Source organism: Grammomys surdaster, unplaced genomic scaffold (assembly GCF_004785775.1).
Source record: "Grammomys surdaster isolate TR1022 unplaced genomic scaffold, NIH_TR_1.0 191, whole genome shotgun sequence".
Lineage (NCBI taxonomy): Eukaryota > Metazoa > Chordata > Mammalia > Rodentia > Muridae > Grammomys > Grammomys surdaster.
Window position 1 is genome coordinate 13,034,402 of NW_021604636.1, and position 22,673 is coordinate 13,057,074.

At 37.2% G+C, this 22,673-nt stretch overlaps 2 protein-coding genes across 13 annotated transcripts in view; one reads left to right on the forward strand and one right to left on the reverse strand.

Annotated features, from left to right (window-relative positions):
• Prpf40a (pre-mRNA processing factor 40 homolog A) overlaps window positions 1-8,468 on the forward strand; it is a 54,151-nt gene extending 45,683 nt beyond the window's left edge. For 7 of the 8 annotated variants that reach the window (XM_028769181.1, XM_028769183.1, XM_028769184.1 and 4 more), the window contains 5 exons: window positions 2,939-3,025; window positions 3,103-3,199; window positions 3,278-3,339; window positions 4,393-4,524; window positions 6,109-8,468. In XM_028769181.1, the coding sequence (XP_028625014.1) occupies window positions 2,939-3,025; window positions 3,103-3,199; window positions 3,278-3,339; window positions 4,393-4,524; window positions 6,109-6,201 (471 nt within the window). In that variant the 3' untranslated portion in view covers window positions 6,202-8,468. The remainder of the gene's footprint in view (window positions 1-2,938; window positions 3,026-3,102; window positions 3,200-3,277; window positions 3,340-4,392; window positions 4,525-6,108) is intronic. The other variant, XM_028769182.1, reaches the window with a different exon arrangement.
• Window positions 8,469-11,139: 2,671 nt separating this feature from the next.
• The window catches only part of Fmnl2 (formin like 2), a 275,210-nt gene continuing 263,676 nt past the window's right edge, over window positions 11,140-22,673 (reverse strand). For 2 of the 5 annotated variants that reach the window (XM_028769172.1, XM_028769169.1), the window contains 4 exons: window positions 22,366-22,467; window positions 19,079-19,177; window positions 18,065-18,188; window positions 11,140-13,144 (listed from right to left, as the gene is read on the reverse strand). In XM_028769172.1, the coding sequence (XP_028625005.1) occupies window positions 13,035-13,144; window positions 18,065-18,188; window positions 19,079-19,177; window positions 22,366-22,467 (435 nt within the window). In that variant the 3' untranslated portion in view covers window positions 11,140-13,034. The other 3 variants (XM_028769171.1, XM_028769170.1, XM_028769173.1) reach the window with 3 other exon arrangements.

The following is a 22,673-nucleotide window of genomic DNA, read 5'->3' on the forward strand; positions in this document are numbered from 1 at the left end:
GTTTCATAGTTGCAGAAATTCAGCCATTTGTCAGCCTCATACATCAGCCAGTAATTAAGCCTGGGACTATCCTAAAGTTTTCTTGGACAGAAATTTTAAAAAACTAAATAAAAATTAAAAATATATCTGTTCGTTCCAGACATTATACTATATTAGGTATATATTTGATATTAGTATATCAAAAATCGAGAGAGTTTCTGAATTACAGTGGGAAAAATTGGAAGTTTTGCTTAAAATAGCAGGGGGGGAAAATATCAAATAAGTCTGTTGTGGGAATATTTTGACTGGTTTCAGGACAGGCTCTTGTAAATTACCCTGAATTGGCCAGTGATTATTAAATAATCATAGACTGTATGAGCTAATCTATTTATCATTCATAGAGCTTTCGTTATGACTAAATTCTTATAGGAAGTCTCTGATGTTACATATGTGAACTGACAACATGAAGTAAGTCTTATAGGCAGTGGCGTCTAGCCTATATATACATATATATAATTTGCCTATTTATTAGTGCTTTTTTAAAAGTTTAAAGTGAGTGAAGGAAGTGATTGGACAAAGTCCTTGCTCTGCCAGTGTAAGGACAGGAGTTCTTATCCCCCAGCACACATAAATACAGGGAGGATAATCCTATCACTCAAGGAGGTTAGAAATAGAATCTGTGAGTAGTATGGCCAGCTATAATAACAATCTTTCTGGTTTCCAGTGAAACAGACTCTGCCTCAATATCAGGTGGAGAGTAATCAGTATAAACTTACAGATTCCACAAATATGCACAACATTCACCATGGAGTAAATTCTAGACAACTAACAATTTGTAATAAGCTTAAAAACACTACGTGTGTATTGTGTCAGCGTGATAATTAAGCAAGAGTAATATAATATTAGGTATTTCTTTGACGTTTTTGTTCTTGATTAATATCAATGTTAACAAATAGTTTTCTCTGCTACCATGAGCTCATGTGGGCCTCCATATTGATTCTAACTGCCCCTTTGACTGACTCGTCCTTGTTGATCTTTAGTTTTTACTTCTCTGTACCTTAGACTACTAGGATTTGTATTACCTAGGAGCCTCACAGAAGTGTAGAACCTCAGGATCCATCCACAAAAATCTTTTATGAAAACCTTAGTTATTAGACAGAGCTTGGGAGGTCTTACTGAAGATGGAGAGGAAGGATTGAAGGAGCCAGAGAGGTCAAGGATACTGCAAGAAGACCTACAGAATCAACTAACCCGAGCCCAGAGGCTGAATCATCAGACAGAGAGTATGCATAGGATGGGCCTAATCCCTTGGCACATATGTAACAGTTGTGCAGCTAGGTCTTTCTGTGAGATTCCTAAACAACAGGGGCAGGCACTACATCTGACTCGTGCCTACCTTTAGATCCCTTTGCCCTAACTGGGCTGCCTTACCCTGCCAGAATAGGAAAAGATGCGCCCAATTCTACATGATATAGCAAGGCTGGTTGATATCCATGGTAGGCCTCCCCATTTCTGAGAAGAAAGGGGTTGAGAGAGAGAGAGAGAGAGACTAGGAGAGGAGGGAAGGGAAGAATCAATTACAATGTAAAGTAAATTATTAAAAAAAAAAAAAACTTGGTTATACCCGTATTCCATAGTTTTGAATGTGTTTGGGATTTTGAGATTGTATATCCTAAGGAATGTATGACCTACCTTTTTGTAATCAAGAATCTCCAAGCGTTGAAGAGATGGTTCATTGGTTAAAGAGTGTTGTTGTACAAGCATGAAAAACAATCAGTACATATCAGGCATGGGTAGATACAGGGAAATCATGGATGTTTAATGGCTAGCCATCTTAGCCAAAACAAGGAATTTCTCATAGGGGGAAAGGTTCAGAGCTGTAGAAGATATCTTATTTCTTCATCTGGCCTTTGCATGGGTGCACACTCACACACTTCATTCATACACTACTTACACACATACGGAGACTCACCAGCTATGTATTTTTCGTGATTTGAGCTAGAGGTAATGTAGTAAAGTGGTAAATGAATCTAAAGATGGTAATATAGGAGAAGGATGAACAATTCAGATTCTGAAACCCGATTCAGGCACCATTCAGTGAGCTAGAGATGGCTTCATTCTTAGCCAGATTTTCCATTTCTATTTTTTCTACCAAATGTGTGTTATCTAAGCCAGGGGTATAACTGTTAGAATAAGGAGCTTTTACTGCAGTACCTCTCCCTTCCAAGTAGCCTCATGAGTATTTTACAATAGCGTGTGCATATGTGTAAGTCACAGAGTTCATATGGAAGTCAGAAGATAAATCCAGGGATTATTCTCTCCCTCTGCCTTATGGGTGCCAGGAGTAGAACTTGGGTCTTGGCCTTTATATACTGAACTATTTCATAATTGTCTCTGTACTCTATCCACCACCACTACGTGCTACCCACAATAAATGTTTAATAAGTGTTAAGGACACAACCCGTAGTTAAATAAGTATTCCCTGCCTAAATTAGGAGGAAATGCTTCTTGGGATGAAATAAAAAGAAATAGATTGTGTGTATGTTTAAGGATGCCTGTGAGTTTGGTTTTTATCTAAGTGCTTAGCCTAGCTTACTAACCAAACCTAGTCAGGTTAGCCAGCAAAATTATGCCTGAATACAGTTTTTTAATGATTATTGAAAGTTACACCTTTCTAAGACAATATACTTTGCCCTACCAATGCCGTCATTTTGATTAAAAACTATTTCATTAATACTTTGTAAAATTTTTCAGGTATCTAAATAAATACCTAAGTGAATATATATGAATAGCTAATAATAATAAAAAATAATGTTTTATATAATTACTGGGCATCTTATTCTAAACTATCTTGCTTAGGATATTTTTGAAGATATCATGTGTTGAGCTTGTACCATTTTCTTGTTCTTGCCTGTACAAATCAAATGCAGTTCTTAAAGTTTTTCTTTTGCCACTCTAGCATGAATGTCAGCATCATCACTCAAAGAACAAGAAACATTCTAAGAAATCTAAAAAACACCATAGGAAACGCTCCCGCTCTCGATCGGTAAGAAGTGTGTTGGCTGGGATAGTATACCAAAACATTTGTGAACATGATTGTGAATGTATTTGTGTATTGTTTAGGGGTCAGATTCAGATGATGATGACAGCCATTCAAAGAAAAAAAGACAGCGATCAGAGTCCCATTCTGCTTCAGAACATTCTTCTAGTGCTGAGTCTGGTAAGCACTTCTCTTTTCTTGAGTAAACCTTGACACTTTGACTTCCTCATATTCTGACATTATCTTTATGCTCCACAGAGAGAAGTTATAAGAAATCAAAAAAGCATAAGAAGAAAAGCAAAAAGAGGAGACATAAATCTGTAAGAAAGTTTCTAGTTTTTAACAATTCCAAGGCTTTGCTCTAGAAACGATTCTTAGGGCCTTCTCATTATTTAAATCAGTGTGGTCATTTACTTTGGGAACAGAAGCCAGAACTTATAAAGTGTGCTTCACCATAATCTTCCATTAAAATCGCTTGGAACTTCAAACAGAAGATACACAAGTATTAGGATTTCTAACTTGGTCTTTTAAGTTTTAAAAGAGACAAACAAACAGAGAAAATATAAATGGTTGAACAGTTTCTCTTCTAATGCTGTAGATGTCTATTATGTTGACATAGGAGTTTTTCAAAAATGTTAGTGCCTGAGTTTTACCACAGATGTACTGAATTAGATTGGTTGTTTTGGTTTTTCATGCTGTTCCCTAATATTTTTATCTATCTAATCTAGTTATTTAAGCACTAACATTAAATAACTTGTTTCTCGGTGATTTTTCAACCTCGTTCCATGGATTAAATGAGCAGCTTAGTCAGCAGTATCCTTATACAGATCTGAGTAAACCAGAATTACGCTTGATGAAAAATGTGCAAGAACTAAGAGTCAGTAAGGCTCATTAAGGGTGTGTGCTTATCGTGTATGGGGCCCTGGCTTCTAAATAATAAGTAATATTGCTCTATATTTACACAATAGATACAACCTGGTAGTAAGGCTTTTAATGGTGTTTTAACATATCCAGATGTTCTTCCTGTGGGAAACTCCTTCTGTCTCGCTCCCATGAACATTGGAGAAACTCTAGTAAACTCTGGGGCTCAGAGTGGGACATGATGGCACACACCTTTAGTCTTAGCATGTGGGAGGCAGAGACAGGCAGATCTCTTTGAGTCTAAGGCCAGGCTGCTTTCAGAGCAAGTTTCACAACAGCCAGGAATACACAGAGAAACCTTGTCTCAAATCTTAACAACAAAAATCCTGAGATTAACACATTACATTTTACACCTAACCTAATAAATGTGGTATTAAATATTACGTGCATAAATAATTTGTAAGAGAATAGTATGCTTATCAAAATTCTGACATTGGTTTTTCTTTACATAGGACTCTCCAGAATCAGATACTGAACGAGAGAAGGATAAAAAAGATAAAGATCGAGAAAGTGAAAAAGACAGAAGTAGACAGAGATCAGAATCAAAACACAAATCACCTAAGAAAAAGACTGGAAAGGATTCTGTAAGTACTGAAAATTGTTTCTTTCCTGAATTCATAAAAATCAAAAATTGATTTCCTCGTTAAAGCCTTGATGGTGTTTATAGGATATTTTTTTCTTGGTCTGCTAACATTGAAGAAAAGAATAAAATCTTTTCACTGCTTATCACAAAGTAGATTTCCGGTACCATTCATTTTCTGTCTAAATTAGGAGGGAATGCTTCTTTTGATGAAATTAAAAAGAAATAGATTTCTGGTACCATTTCATAAATGACCATCTGGTTGATTCTCTTAAATTTATATTCCTTAAAAAATTTTAATAGCAAATTAACAGTATAAAATCGTCATTTAACTTAGAACGAAAAGATATGTTTGAATTTTACAGTACCATTAAGAAGTAATTGGGCTCTGACTCCTAGATTTTCCAATTAGTGGGGTTTTGTTCTGTTTTTGAGACAGGTTTTCTCTGTGTAGCCTTGGCTGTCTTAGAACTTAGAGATTTGCTTGCCTCTGCATACTGAGTGCTGGGATTAAAAGAGTGTCCTACTGTGCTTAACACCCCTCCTGCCCGCCCCACACACACCTTTTGAATATAAAATTTAGAAGGCTCAAATCAGGGCTTCTCTAGATATCCATAGTTATCACTGTTCATTGTTCATAAATTCAGTTTCAAGAAGTAGCATCCCAGCAACTAGTATAGACTGGTGGAGAGTGGCAGGCACAGGGAAATGGGAAATTTATTTGTATGTTATTATCAAATTACACAGTGCTTAGTTCCTCTTGTACACAACAATGGCAGAACATACAATGGCATCAGCCTTCTTGGTTTTGCCATTGTTGTACAGACTTAGGCTTGTCTGTAAGTCTCTACTTGTAGCAGGATGGTCTGATCCATTGGCATGGTGTTGTCTGTGATTGTTTACTGTTGTTTTCTTGCTGTCTTTGTTTTCTGTTGTTGTTTAAATAATTTTCTACAATGTATTTTGATCATATTCAACTCCCCCTCCCTTTTTTTTATCTTTCTGAATGAGTGATTGACGACCTCCATGAAGAGTGAATCACTCTACTCCTTTCTTCTGTAGCAGTGATTTAAACATCACAGAGGAGGACTCTAACTTTTGAAGTTATAGCTCATAGATAGGCCTTACCTGTTTTTGAGCATATATCAGAGACAATTTAGAGTCTAAATTAAGTCTAAAACTTAAAATTGCTTTACAGTATTACCTAAAATCTGTAAAATTAGCAAAAACCACACAGCATAGGAAGTGGGCGCATGGCTGCCATTAGGTAGGAACAATTCATATTTAATTGTGTAAAACAAAAACAGTATGTATCATTTTCCTTGTTTACATATTTTAATATAAACTGAGGTAGCTCTATATAAAATCCGTATCCCGTATCTTAGCTTTTTTCTCCCCCTCTAATGACATTCAAGGACTGTTTAATAACCAACTGCTACGCTTTAAAACTGCAAGGTTTTAAAACACTGTGAAATGTGTTCGTGTGACTAAAACTCCGTATCTACTTTAGAATCTTTTTTATAGTTTCACCTTTTCTTAACATTTTCAGGATTAACTTTAATTGTAATTACGTTGAATGTCTTTGCAGGGTAACTGGGATACTTCTGGCAGTGAACTGAGTGAAGGGGAATTAGAAAAGCGCAGAAGAACCCTTTTGGAGCAACTGGATGATGATCAATAAATTATACCAAATATATGTTTATAGTATGATTTAAAGTCTAATTCAGACCAGGGATTATTTTAAGTCCAATTTACATAACACTGGGTTTTAATTGTGTCACAGGAAAAAAAAGTGCATTTTATGTATTGTTACTGTGGACTTTATAAAAGCAAAGGAAATTGAAAATAACTTGATTCTGTATCAAGAATCATATTTTCCTATGGTAAGAACTGTCTTTCTGTGACCCTTTCATAGGGCACTACAGGATGGATTAAAAGTGGCAATTTCATGATAGCTGCAGATGTCTCTACTTTGTTCTAAGTCATGAGGTGATTTGATTTCCTTTATAGAAGTTGGATTTGAAGATGCAATGAAAATTTTCTGATAATGTAGTACAAAAAAAGCACCAGCAACCTATGATAAGACTGCTTTTTTGTGCACTACTGAACTGGTTAAGCCAACGTGATCTTCTGTGTTGAGCTCTTAAGAAATAGGTGTCTTTGATGGAAACTTGGTAGACCTTTCACAGCAGTGGTGCTAATGAGCACTGCTGTAATAAAGCCACCATTATTTTTTATGAAACATCTGAACATTTTCAAAAGGCTTACGAGGGCATTATTTTGAGCATCTATTTTGAGGTGATGTTTTAAAATAGCTAACATCAAGTCAAATTGTAAATTAGTTTTAAATATATTGCCTTAAGGACCTACTAAAGAATGTGCCACCAAACTTTTGGGTAATAGTTGAAATTTCCTTGTCGGGGGCGGGAAATCAATGTTGACTTAAACATTTTAATTTTTAATCCAACCTTTCTCTTTCACTTTTTTTTTTTTAATTCCATTGAGAAGGTTGTAAATTACCTTCCTTACTCACTGAGAAGTATTGACTTCATGGTACACATTCTAAAGCATTTCTGATTTCAATATTTTTGTACATTTTTATCTATTATTAAACCTTCTCTTGTAGTGTGCACTAGTGTTTATTTCTACATAGGCTGCTCAGCTCTAAGGAAATTGTATGATCATTTTCAAGATAATAAATCCCTGAAATTTTGTTTCATCCTACCCATGGTAGCTACATTACTCCTAAAAATCAGTGTACATGAAGTTCTTAAATGTGTTTTCACCTATAAATTTCCTATGGAACATTTTAGAAAGGCAGTGGCTTAAAATTACAATACTCTTTACATGCTAACTTTTGAGGGTTAGTAATGTGATTTATACTATTCCCTTCAGTGCAGGTTTTTGTTTCTTAAGTAAAGCTTAACAGTTGGTCTTTAGTATTCTCTTTGCTCTTTTAATTTGGACATGCTGAGATTATCTCTTTCAAGTTGAGATTTAAATAGAATATAAATTACTTCATTGCCCTTTAAATGAGTTAGGACAGATCAATACAGCCCTTTTTCTATCCTGCCCAGTGGTTTGATTAAATATAATGGCCATTGTTTAAAAACTCAAAAAGGGAGATACTTTGTTTCTAAACTTCTCATTGTCATGTCATTTTCTGTTGAGAAATAAGACACACTTTGTGGAAAATATCATTATCTTCAAGAAAACGAAATTGCTTGCTTTAGTATCCCCCCCCCCCCATTGTATGTTACTCAAAATGCCAAACAACTGGCAACAGAATTTCCTTGAATTTAATTTTCAGAGGTCCTCATTTAACAATGGTCAAGATTGCTAATCAGTCCCAGTACTTGACATGGAGGTCAGAGATAGTCTTTAAATCATGCTTATGATTTTGGGAAACAAACCAGTAATGTTTCATAAGAGAAATTAGAATCTGTAAAATATGTTTTAATTCCATGAATAATGGTTTTTAAAGTACAACATTAAATTTTTGATATATTTGAATAAAAAGCTATTGATGTTTTAGCATGTCCTCAAAATAGATTTCTGTGCTTCTTATAATTTGTTCACATCTTCAGATTCTTATAAAACATGATCAACTAAAATATCCCTGCAGTAAACCTATGCAAATCAGACACAACAAAAGACATAAACTGATTTTCTTGTTTAAACAGCTTTTTTGTTTCTGTTTCTTTTTGTTTTTTTGGAGATAGGGCTTCTCTGTGTAGCAGCAGCTGTCTTGGAACTCTGTAGGCCAGCAGGCTTCAGACTCAGAGATCCCCCTGCCTCTGCCTCCCTTCTTGTAAATGTTACTGTGAACAGATCAATATAACAGAACCCTATTGATTTAAATAGAAGTTTTATATCAGTGTGTTGAATTTTGACTTTAGGTACCTGAAAATGTAATATCCTTGCTATAAAACATGTAAATCAAGTCTACTCCATTGTCTTGTTTTGATTATACCATCAGACACACTGTAGTTGTTAGAGTTAGTGTGAAGGCACAGGTGATGGGGCAGTCCTAAATCTCTGGATCTTTTAAATCCAGTAAATCATGTTTCTAAATCTTCAGTTTGCCAAAGGCTGATGTATCTTTGAATGCTTGTTTCTTCTATAGTTACTCAAATAGCCAAGCAATTAATATAAGTTTATATATTTCAGTTAAGACTAGGAGTCTAATGCTGAAACCATATTGTCCTCAGCATCACTAATATTTATCAGACTTGCTAATGTATTTAATATTAATCAGGCAAAATCATGACCTCAGATACTTGATGTTCTTATTTTCTTTTATCACTTTCATGTTGAGAAAATTTGTAAGAGAAGTTAGTATGGCCAATTTAGCATACGGATTATTTACCATCTTCTCAAATGAATTTAATGTGACAGGAGGATAGATTTTTGGTTTCAACTTGTAAAACTTCATCTTTTGGATTTTTCTTAAGTGGGCTTGGTGTATAGCTATAAAATAAAAGAATGTACCTGGAGAAGGCAATTTTTATAGAGTAATAATAGTAACTAAAAAGTCTATGCGTTTTCCTGTAAACTGTGTAGTTTGAGGCTGTAGTGCACTGCTTTCATTCATTTATATGCTTTACTAAGCATTTGCTGAATGCTACTGGTTTTATTCCAGTGTTTAAAGTTGACTAAGTGTTCAGTAGACATTTGCTTCCAGAAGAGTAAAAATTAGATTTACGTATTCTAATCAGATAATACCTAGGGAAGAGTTATAGAGAATGCTTTATGTTTATAGAATTTGAACATAAAATGATGTAAACTTAAATATGGATTTGTAAAGTTTTTGAGACAATCTAATAGACATGAAAACAAACTAGATTAACTTATAGTTTCCGTTGGAGAAATTTTTAATTTAACCCACCTTTCTCCTCTAGGCTAAATACACTTACTAAAAAGGAAAAGAAAAATGATGCTGTGATTTTTTTTTTTTCATGGAACTACAAGAGGCTTATGTTTTCATTTTATGTTTCTTCTATGACATGCCACTCTTACAGCTCATCGTTCTCCCATGTGTCTAAGTCCTCTGTTTAGTCTGATGACATTGGCAAGGCAGTCTTTCAAAGTCTTAGGGTTGGATTTATCTGTTTCATTCACTACCATGAGTGAATGTGTGAGTGTGTGTGTTGTATATACATACATCTTGAGTAGAATTCTGACTGCACTTAACAGATGTAGAATATCATTTGACATATGTAGTCATATGTATCCCATCATCCACACTAAAGGGCTTAAAGAGGCATAATTGCAATTAAACCATACCACTGAGAACTGGTGCCTCCGTGTAAAGTACACTTATTTTAAAGGGATGAGTCATGGTAAAACTAGCACTCCAAAGTGAGAATGAAAGATGACCTACACTTTGTTTAGCTGTCCTCCATTTTTGATTGTTTTCTGCTGGTTTAAGTTCGTTAGTAAGTAAGACACTATTCCTAAACCTGCTGTACTCAACAGCTGCATGTGAGAATGAGCAGATTCTAATTCAAGACCATCCCATGGAATTAATCTTTGACAGTGATTACCCTAGTGTAATGTTTACATTTCAGAGAGGCAGGCTAGCCCATAACCCTGCTCTTGAGTCTAGGCTATGGAGCAGGTCACATACAAGCTAAGCCATTTTTTGATACTATGCTGTGACCGTTACTAGATTATGTCCTTGTTACTGATAAACTTTTTGTTTGTTTTTTGGCCCTGACTACTAACATTTTGGGTAGGTGTTAAGTCTTCTTGCCTTCTTCTACAACTGAACAGGATTTGTTCAAAAAGGTGAGTAATTGGGAAAAGGTTTATCCTTTCTGTGTAATCACTAGGTTTTTATTTGTTTTTATATTTGCGTGATGTATGAACCTCATAGATACAACAGACCTTTTGTAAATAGAGAAATGGCATATTTATTAAATAAGTTGGGTTTGTGTCACCGTTTTTCTTAAGACTCTGCCCTCTACCCTAAGTTCTCTGTTGTGACTCGAAGTGCCCGTGACCCTGCTTCTCAGTGTAGTACCCACTTTGTTTAAAAAGTTAGACCTTAATCCACCCCCTCAAAATCAGAACAACCTCAGACTTGTTCTTTCTTCGATTCTTTCCATGAAAAATACTAGAAACTTTAATATTCTTATTAAATAGGCTTAGTATAAACGTATTCATCTGCCTTTGTAAAGTTAAGTAATTCTGCAGAAAAAGTGTACGTTGAACAGAAAAGTAGTGTCCGTGATCTGGATTCTCAGGAGTAACATATGCAAGGGCCTGGATTGGATCCCCAACTAAACTACTCTTAATAAAAATCTCTAAAATTAACCAAATCTTCCTTTGAGCTTTACTGCTATAGTTAACAGTCTTAACATGTTCTAAATGTGTAATGCCTTGAGACATTTCAAATAGGACAAAAGACCAGGTAGGCGCGTTTGACCACAACTTGTGGGAGACTGGGCAGGAGAGGAGGGCCTTGTGTCCTTGGCTTGGGTGTACAACTTTTTCTTCTAAGTTATAAGCATATAAGCATACTTTTGGAGTCTAAGCTCAAACAACAAGCTATGTGTGAGTCTATATAAAACGAAAACAGCATAAAATATACAAAGGATTAGAACATATGACAGAATAGTAGTGTAAATAGTTTATTTGCTCAAATGGCATGAAAAGTCCAGGAAAGTAACATGAATTGCTTTTATAAAACATTTCTAATATTGCTAAGAAGCAGGGCCATTAATAGACAGACAGAAGAATATGCCAACATTATTGTCCATTTGTACACTGGGAAATAGGCAGTTTGCTTCAAGCAAATGCACACCTTTGGAAAACAGCTGATTTGTGTGAAAAAGGTCCAGATATTTGTTTGATATAATGATCAAATTAGTATACTTACCAAGATGAATATTGACTCAACAAGACAACAATCTTGGCATGTTCTTTTTAAGCTACACATTTATGAATGTGACAGCAAGTGGCAGTTTAAAAGGGATCTGTAAATAGCCATACTACTGTGAAATGTGGTAACTGACTTAAACTGTCCTTGTAGTTAAATATATATATATACATATATATATGTATATGTATATATTTAAAAAAGAAACTATAAGTTAAAGTAACATTCATTCAGATTGTGTAGCATAGGCTGATGCATTTTTAAAACAATATTTACAGTATTATCTAGAGGCTTAGGTAGGAATTAAAGAGAAGTGTAAAAACCATAAAAAACTGCACCAATCTTATAGCAAAATATCTGTACATTTTAAAGATCATATAACTACACATCCATGAAAAAGGGGACCTTCACCAAGGGGTTCACATGAACACAAATTTGGTGGTTAAATACTATACAATAATTTTTACATTAATATACTGATGTACCAACAAGGTAAGCCAGAAGAAGCAGAATATGTATTATGAAAAGTACAAATTTAGCTTCAGTCCAGTCTTTGACTTTGGAATGGATCGAAATGCCTTGCCAGTGAGGAAGGTAAGTGACTTAATAAACCAGTTAACCCTATCACATAATTTAAACTCAATCTCAGTGTTAATTGAATTGGAATTTCCCATAAGTGAGAAATACGCAAAGCAATTCACCCCTGATAACTTAATGTCAGCTGTATCAGTATAGTTTACAAAGGAAAAAAAAAAAAACAGGAAAAAAAAAAAAGAAACAGGACCCTTCGATTGTCAGAAGAGAATAAGGCCAGGTTCCCAACATTACACTAACACTTGTAATTTTGAATGCTTACTGATAGAGCTTGTGGTAAAATCTCCCTGACTAACAAGGCACCATTTTCTATTTTAAGGATTCACCCATAATGGGCCTCAAAAATCAGAATACTGAGACATTATTAATTTTAGTGGTAATGAATAAACATTTGCATTATTAAAAGCTGCCTCTAGCTTAAGAACATAGTAGTTCTGCAAATAAGACTTCAATGTTTTATGCCATCTTGCAGTCATACAATTGAATGCCTTTGTGCATGGCACCCTTACACAGAAACAACATGAAATAGGATAGAATTGAATGACTTGGAGTGCCACTGCAGTTGCATCCTGTTTGTACTTTGCTGGGACTTGTGTGCCAGCTTCCATCTCCCCTATTTCCAGTCCCTTGTTAGAAGTTGGTGAATATGGCTCGAACACACAATTTCTTAGAAGACCTCTCAGCAAAGGATGCCCATAGCATACACATCCCTGTTATTTACAGATTACCAGGAAACCAGGCTGGGCCATATGGGACAATCACAATGGCAAATAATGAATTTTATATGAAATTTACATTTTGGTTAAAAAACTGAGTAACATACTGATGTAAAAAGATTTAAGTCAAATCCTATTGCTTTGATTAATCTGAGCAAGTTACTTCCAATTTTAGGCACTTGTTAACAGGGGTTAAAAGGAGAACCCATCATTTTTAAATTCCTATGTGTTTGCTAAATCTGAGCCCTTGAGAGTATTTGATCTGTATTGAAGGCTGGAATGGCAGTTTCATGGATACCCTCTCATGAAGGGAGTCTCGGGTCACATTGTTATTTCGGCACCATTAACAGAACGCAAGTTCTGATCATCGAAGCGCCGCCTCACACTTCGTCTCACCGCATCGGCTCGTCTATAGGGTTGGTTTCTAAGATCTGCAAAGAGGAAAATGCCAATGAAAGGACAGCAAACAGGCACATCTTAGCAAGATAGTTGGCAGCCAGTCAAAGCAGCTTGTGTAAAGTCAACTAACGGGCCCTTCAAACCCATTGAGCATTCAACCAAAAGTGTATTCTTCCTTCAGCATTTACAATTAAAATAAGATGTAATACTGGTAGGATTCTGAGACATAGATTATTTCTATCATTGTTAGTAGCTTGGCTAGTTGAAATATTTTTAAATGTTTCTCCAATTAGAAGCAACTGTGCTCAGTCTTCAGACTGCAAAATTCACAAACTGTCTTGTCTTCGTAGTTTTAACAAGGATGAGACAGGAAGGAACTGTAGAACAACTGTTTATGCTGCTTTAGATACTTGACAACTTTCTTATGAATTGGAAATAATACTTAATAACTCCCTCCTTCAATAGTCTCCTGCCACCTATTGTTTCTACTCCAATCTACAGGGGAAATAGGCCCAACTCCAAATTTCCAGTTTATTCCTGATGCAAGGCAGAATGTTTGACATTTAAAAAGACTGTGAATGAGTAAGTCAAACCAGTGCAGTGCATTCTGGGTGAAGGCAGCATTGTTTTAGTGAGATGAAATGGGAGTAACAGGAATTTTAAGGTAAGCATTCTTAGTATGAAAGCATGCTTTCATAAATACGACTGATAGTCTAGCCAGCATTTAGCTGAGTTAAGACATGACAAAACAAAAGGCTTCTTAATTTTCCCTATAATATGTATTTTTATTGTGAACTCAATCTTTTAAAATAGGCCTAGTTTTAAGTTGATACATTACATAGAAACTAATACTTGGTGAACATTCTACAGGACAAAGGAGTCCAGTGGGACAGACCCATCCTCTTAGACTTGTCACCAGCAGGTTTATTAACTTCTGGCTCCTACGTAACTGTAAATTGTGGACCGTCTAGTCCATCTCAGACTAAACAAAACATAGTTACAATTAATCTAATCTTCCCAAAACCCTGTGGTTTAATTGATCCTCAGATAAATTATTTGTGAAATTTGCTCATCTTTCAAAAGCTATGGATCAACTTCCCTTGCTTCCCAGTGTATTCATCCAGATAAAACTGGAGTTAACTGAGTAACATGAAGACCAAAGAGAAGAGAACAGATAAAGTCAGCAACTCTTTCATCAAGCCACCATAAAACAATCTGATGGCCAGCTGAGAAAGCTACACATTACTCATGTAAGGCACAAAGACTGGTCAGATTCTCACCAGTATTACCCTTAACCATAAATAAGTAACCACTGAACTGCATACAGGAAAGAGGAGGAAGCTAAGTAAAAAGTGATGCTTGCCAGCTCTGTGTATCCTCCACCACCGGTGTGCTAGAAGAAATCCTTACCCTCGAGTGAACATTTGGAAATTTAGTGATATTATTCTTCTTTAAGGCTAAACAGAAAACAAAAACACAAAATGATGGTTAAGTAAAAATGGGATGAAAACAGAAAGCAACTCAACTTAGTGCTTAACAATGCTGGGCATGTTAGCTATGGGCGTAGGCTTTACTACAGGTTGTGTTAGGTTAAACAGAAAAAGATGAGTTTCTTCCCACCCTGCCCTGATCACCCAGGTTCAAGCTGCTTTGAAGATTGGCTCCAGAAAGAAAGACAGTCCAACAACAAACAGCTGAGCAGATGAAAAGTTTTCAGCCAGTTAATGAGCACGGGTGGTTAAGTACACTGCAGAACAGGCAATGACAGATCTTTTGATTCAAAGACAAGCACACCTAGCAAATAAAATTCATTGAATAGTTGTGCCACAAAACACCCCGTTCCATGTCAATCTCAGCACAGGAGATGACTACTGACAATTGGTATGTCCTTTGTTTCTTTTCTAAGCAACTATGCATAGACGTAGTTCCTCCTTTTTTAACATAAATACTAAGCCTAGGAAACTACTTGGACAAATCTTATACCTCCCCGAAATGTTTACTATCTATATTTCTGCTGCTACTGTCCTGCCAAGTAGATAAGGTATAAATAACGTCATCACCAGAAAGTACTGTGGTTTGACATGGAACAGAGTTGCCGGTGAAGGGATATGAGAAAGATGGGGAGCTCCTTAGTCTTTGCTTACTCCTCCTGCCTTGCATCTCCGCTCTTAATGTGGAACAGCTGACAGCTGAATTTGGGCATGACAGTGAATAGAGGTCACCTGTCCAGGGCAGGCTTTAGGGGCCATTGGTCATCAACTGCTGGGTTATGCTCAACATTTTCAAGGTTTATTGTTGAAAAGATTCCCAGCATAAAGCTCATATTGAGTTCCGGCACATTTAGGACTGTATTAGACCTGAGAAAGGCCAATTTGCAGAGGTCTTCAGTGCAGCTTTAAAACCTTTCTCATTTCATACAGAGTATAGACTATGATTTTATTGGCGGGAGCAGCATGCGCCATGGTTCAGGTGAGGAAGTCAGTCTGAGGACAGTTTGCCTGAATTCTTTTTCTTCACCACTTGGCTACAGGGGCTCAATCTTAGTTGTGAGGCTTGGTGGCAGGTACCATAATCTGCAGGATCCTTTTATTGTTCCCTTCCCCTTTTAATCATTTTATTACCATGTTAGCACTGAGAGGGGTTGTGAAGGAAGATGCTATCAGTAAACCTACTAGAGCACAGTAAACACTCAGTGAATACTGGTCTTAGTAGTTACTGTCATTTTTCAAAGATATTAGTCCCCAAATCTTTTACTGTTTTTAATCCTGCAAATGTCTACAAGTGGTTCTATTAACTGTCACCCACATCCATATTGTTGCAAGAATGTGGTACATACATACATACATACATACATACATACATGTACTGAAAATGGCAGTGAGATACACTCATGACTGAAATACAAAATCATGCAGCACGAAGACAACAAAAAAATGTAAACGGAAGATAGCATTCCACACTCGCATAGTGGTTGGTCCTAAGACATGGAGGGTATAGATAAGGGGTAGGGGAGGAGAGATAGAGGTTTAAAAAAAACCTGTAGTGACCTTTTAATAGTATCAGGTGACAAAGAGCAATAGTTTAGTAATGGTATTCTTCAGTGAGAACAGGTTCGCAGAAAAACCGAGAGCCACGCTTGGCGGTGCGAGCAGTAAAGGGCACAGTCTTCAGCACTGCATTGAGAATAACAGCCAGACAACAAACGAGTAAAAAGCCAGCATCTATTGCATTAGTACATGGTTAGTGTAAGAGGAAGGGTAAGAGAGGGCAATTTGTATTCCAGTTCATTAAAGTCAGAAGAAAGTCTATGACTTCGGGGTTGGGGAGCAGGAAGTGAAAAGTACTGAGGAAAAACTATTCTGAGATACAAGCAAATATACATTATTCACTTTATAAGATGTCATGGGTATGGAGGACATTTTCATTCTTTTGTTTTTAAGGCAGGAGCTGAATTTACACTCTAGTCAAAGATGACCTTTAACTCCTGATGTTCTTTCCTCCAGCATCCCCAGTACTGGGATTACACATAGGTCCCACTATGGCCTGCCTGTGTCTTTGAGTTTTTAATGTGTGAAGTTGGGTGCTTCCCTAGTCTCAAATGGCATGGCACATAGGTGTTTACCTTAACAGGACATGCAGAGTAGAACATCCTTGTGCAGAGAAGGCAGAGAAATAATCCACAAGGGGACTCTGCAAGCCACCGTGTAGTGCATGCTGACACCGTGTGCTCTCCACGAGAAGAGATTGCCATTTTCACTAGTCACTCATTTATCCTGCTTTAGTAACAGCCAACGAGTCTTTTATTGACTTTAAAACTCTAATCTACATATCTACTTAACTTCCCTGTGTCTAGGATAATCAAAAGTCTGTGGTTTTAGAACCCTGCCTCCCTATTCACAATTTTGAATAAGCTACAAGAAAATTCAAAGAATCAATTATATTTTTGAAAAACTAGAATTTGGGAAATATGAATACATATTTAATATTAAGGAATGTTTAGTTCCGAGTGTGATAAAGTGTAATATAGTTATATATTTTGGCTTTATTTTTTAAGTACCATCCTCAACTTTTAAAGATGCATACTTTACTATTTTCAAATGAGGTTATAATAAATGCCTGAGGATCTGGGGATTGGATCCTGAGGAGGAAGGTAAAGGCACTAGAGTATGCATTTAACAGAACTAACATGAGATGCTTACTGTAGAGATGGATAAACACCTGCACATACATCAGATAACTGTCTACACTTTAACATAGTTTTAAACCTTACCATAAGAACAAAATGCCTCAAATATCTTAGCTGATAAACAGCATTCGTGTGGAAAAGACATTGAACAAAAGTCATTTACTGCTAAATAGGCCAGTAGCCTCAGTTACCACCCTGATCAGCAAGAGGCAATAACAAACTGTGGAGAAATGGTTCAAGCAGGAAATATTAAGGTAGGAAAAAAAAAAAACCCTCAAGCTAGGTCAGCTGATATTGGTCACTAGTTCTGAGACAGAACCCGAGATTCATCCAAACAAAAATATTAACTTCCTGTTGGCCTTGTTACTTTGAAGTTTTTAAAGAGCATGCCAGAGAAACCAACATTAACTGTTAGTACAGAGAATGGATTCTCTTGCATTATTTCTACTAGGCAAGCATATAGGAGTGGCCACAAGGAAGAAACAGTGAAGTATAACAAATCAAACCTATGGGGAACTTAGGGAAGAATACCTAAAGGTCCCCACAGATACATAAGGGACAAGATTGTTCAGGGTGTTGGACGGCAAACAATATCAGAAGGTACTTCTAACCCTCGTTTACAATCTTGCTGCATAATTCTAAATATCATTAACCTAACTAAAGAGCTTTCCAACTGTTGCCAAAAGGAACCGCAACATCTATATGTGGCCTCTCTTCAATGAGGCAGTGTGATCACTGCAGACCACAAAGATGAAATACCCTTTACCTGTGATAATGTCTTCAATGGCGCCATCTTTTCCCTCGTACACATGTCTGTTATCTTTAACTTGTCGCCTTCTTAATTCCGCAATTAACTCTTGCTGCTGCCTCTTTGATTTGTGGGAAGGAGACTGAGAAGAAAAGCAGAGACTGATGATATCAGATCCCATTTGGACTTTAAAAAAAAACAAACTGTGCCCTGAGCTTCACTGAACAGCCACGGCCAACACTATAGACACTACCCTCCCAACAAAATGCTTACATGCCAAAACTTCAAGAAGCTTCTGGAAAGGCAACAGAAACTCTAAGCTATGAACACACGAAACCCAGCTGGGCAGCAATGTAACAGGCGTGTGTGTGTGTGTGTGTCTGTGTGTCTGTGTGTGTGTGTGTCTGTGAGAAAGAATGATACCTACCTTGAGTTGTGAGAAGACACTTTCATTGACCTGGGGCTCACTAAGTAATAGAGACTGGTTGGCAAGCTCCATCTGTCTTTACGACTTAGGATTATAAGCATTCAGCCTTTTTATATGGGTTCTGGGTATCAAACGCAGGTACTCACGCATGCAAGGCAAGTTTTTATTGACTGAGCTCTTTCCTTAGCCTGATGGGCTCTATGGCCACAGAGAGAGCTGATAATAACCACAAACTTCTCAAACCTTGCAGCAAAACCCTGTGAGTCTTCATGATCTTTCCTCTTCACATTGTCCTTCAGGAAATGCTTTCTTGCAATCCTCCTAGCAAAGCCTATTGGCGAAGATACCTTGAATACCATGGAGCTTTTCCTGGGTCAAGGTCATAAGATAATCTTATATGCATTTCCTCAATACACACCTAAATTCTTATCTCTATAAACTTAGTGAGGCTTGACAAGCATTCCCTTTCGTTCCAGAAGTTGTTAAAGTAATGGATTTTTTTTCCCCACATGCCACCAGAAGGCAGTGGTCAGGATCTTGCACGAGTTAACTCGCACCGCTTTCTACAGGAGCTTCAGCCGATTTCTGACCCTGAGACTTCCTACCTTTGGATCCTGCTGCTCCATCAGGGCTTCTTGCTCTAACAGTTTTTCCATAAGAGCTTGTTCCTGCTTTTTCCTCAGCTCATTTTCCTCTTCTGCTTGCTGGGAAATGCAATTTTAAAATTAAAAAGATTGAAAATAACACAAATGGAAATAATGATGGTTAAGGTTTCCTCAAGCCATTACTATTTGAGAATTCACAGTGGTTTGGGAACTGAAGTAAAGGGGAGACGATCCTTCATAACCACAGTCCACACCAGCTCTGTGTTTCACTTCACAGTGAAAGTGAAGTGAAGTGTGCCATCTTCAGACTGGCAGTTGAGCTACACCTCAACTAGAACTTTCCTGACAATCCTTAACCCACACAAATAGCTTCGGAACCTCACCCCTCTGACCACTAATTTCAGTTATTTTCAAGCAAGTTGGTACTACTTCCAGAATCTCCCTACCTAATAACGGCTTTTCTGAAAGCTTTTGCTGAAGAAAACCTTCATTTCCATGGACCTATAATCCCACAATAGGATTCTTGACTTCTCCCTGCAATTCTTCAAATGAGTCAGATCTGACTAGAAAATGGACTTAGCTCTCTTGGGTACTCTTTTGAAGTCATTCCTACCCAAGAGACTTCTGATGAGCTATAAACTGATGGAAAGGCTATCTGTCTGGTTTAGGGATTGAGAATAATTTACAAGATCAAGTCTGTCAATAATGTTTGTATTTAGATGTCTATTTCTCTCTTTTTTTTCAATGATTTATTTATTTTATTTATATGAGTACCCTGACTTCATGCACACCAGAAGAGGGCACTGGATTCCATTACAGATGGTTGTAAGACACCATGTGGTTGCAGAGATTTGAACTCAGGACCTCTCGAAGAGCAGCCTGTGCTTTTAACCGCTAAGCCATCTCTCTAGTCCCCTATTTCTTTCTTTTAAAACAATCTTATTTGTTGACTAGTTTATATGTGTGTATATGTGTTTGCTGCTTTGCTATGTTTCCTTTTGGCTCCTAAAAGGAAAAAACTGTATTAATTTCCCAATATCACTTAATTCCCCATCCTGCACCCTGATCAATGCCAGGTCAGAACACTGTTCAACAATATAGGACAAAGAAAGTATTTTGTAACATCACCATGCAACACTACCACAGAAGCTACATGATCACAAGGATAAACGTTAAGACAAAGGAACACACTTGTAGACAAACTTGACCACAGTATTCCAAAGATCACTGCAGGCACATGTCCCAACTGAAGCCTCAGTCTGATCTCAGCATTTCCCAGGTTATTCCAGTTTTTACATATGATTTCTCTTCTGACCTTACGCTTGGAATTTTTCATGTAAAGAAATGTGATCACAGTACCTCAAAGGAATCTCCTAGGACAGTTCTGCAGCTCATTAGCATGACTAGTGGCCCAGGGAACTATAGAATATGAGTTAACAGCAGCTGGAGGGCAACAGATTCCTCAGGATCCCATCCCTGTGCATCCTCATGTAAGGAGGCTTTCCTTATGCTCTTAGTTTATGACAGGACACCGTGAGGAAAGGAGGTAACTACTATTTAACCTGAGTACTAGGCCCAGAGGTGAACCTTCAAAACCTGTGGTTTACAAAAATGTTTCTCCTTATACTTCCCATGGTTTTTTTTTCTCGAAAGTTTCATAAACTGTTAAAATTCTTTCCTCTACCAGTATGATAAACATAGAAAATGTTAAATATAGAAATGTTAAACATAGAAAACACCAGGTAATAGAATTTGCTCTCAATATCTGTGCATTCCTCATCCATGAGTATAATCAAATAAAAATTAAAAATATTCAGAAAAATACATCTTTACTGAACAGGGAGAACATTTTTCTCATTTCCTAAATTATAACTTATACCTCATTTCCTAAATTACAAAGTATTCCTAAATTATAAATTGCAACTATTTGCATAATATGAACAGAGTAAATAGAAAGATTCCTTACCCCATAGGCTTGTATTTTTTAATACTTATTCCCTAGTTGGTGGGACTGTTTGGGAAGTAGCTTAGCCACTGTTCTATTGCTGTTAAGAGACACCTTAACCAAGCAACTCTTACAAAAGTAAGCATTTTATTGGAGGCTTGATTACAGTTTCAGAGGTTTAGTCCAATTTCTTCATGGTGAAGAGGATGGTGACAGACAAACCTCATAGCACTACCTGAGACCTTCATATCTTGATCCACAGGCAGAGATGAGACAAAAACAGACAGACAGACAGACAGACAGACAGACAGACAGAGCGAGCCTAATCTGAGCTTTTGAAACTTCAGAGCCCATTCCCAGTGACACATCTTCCAACAAGAATCCACCTCCTAATTCTTTCCTGACAGCTCATCAGCTTTCCTGACAGGTCATCAAGATGACCAAGCATGCAAATATATGAGCCTAGGAGCCAATCTTATTCAAGGCAACACGGGATTAGGAGATGTGGCCTTGCTGAAGGAAGTGTGTCACTGAACTTTCGAAAGACTATTCTCCACCATCATGAACTATGAAACAGTAAGACTAATTAAACTTACTCTTGTAAGCTGCCTTGGCCTTGGTCATGGTGTTTTTATCACAGGGATAGAAAAGAAACCCATACAATTGGTGTATGTGTTACAAGCAATCTAGAGACTTAAAATATACAGGAAGACGTGCAAGTTCTATGTAAGTAAGCATACCATCATGTTATGGGAGGGAACTGAAAATCCTCAGAATCATATCACCAAACCTCTGAAACCAAATCCTACTGGTACTAAAAGACCACAATACTTCCTAGATGCTAAAAGTGTCTAAAAGTCTTCCTTGTCATCATTTCCCAAAAGGGACAATCTTTGGAGACAATCTTTCTGTCAGTCATGTGCTTTTTCAACATCATGGATCATGTCCCAGGATGGGTCCAGATTGAAAAAGAGAAAGCAGCTGTCTTGTATAGTGCTATCCTTCATTCCATAATACCGAACGTTAAGTCTAGGAGATCTCACAGCTCAGTCACACCTTATGGCCATCACCTTGCTTACGTAGGTCACCAAAAACAGGACAACAGCAGAGAGGCAATGGCATTGGGTTTCTTACTGAAGGCATGGCTTCATGGAGAAAATGAACCATCATAGCCTGAGAGCCCCCAAAACTCTCAGCCTTAGCAGAAGCAGAGAGTGATCACCCAGATCTTCTGCCCCAGACCAAGGAGACCTTTGCAGAGGAGTTAGGTCACAAATGCTTCTTGGGGAGCTCACCTATTGGGAAAGTAGAGAAGAAGGCTATAGGGTGCCTTCGTACTAACCTTGTAGGCTTTCACAAATCGAACAAAGACAGGGAAGAACACCGAGGGTGGAGTTGTCTTGGGATTTTCGCCAAAATACTTCACCACATCATCAAAGGCATCCTGGAAAGAAGCAAGTTTTTCTTGAATCTTGTTAATTCCATTACTAGAACTGGATGCACTTGGCCAGATAACTGAAACAAAGAAGCTTGCCCTGTGCCCCCACAGGACCTCTAATATCTCACTAAGTACAATAGTGGGGAAAAAAACCTCGCCTCTAGGACCTCTTCTCCAACTCCATTTCTCTCTCTCTCTCTCTCTCTCTCTCT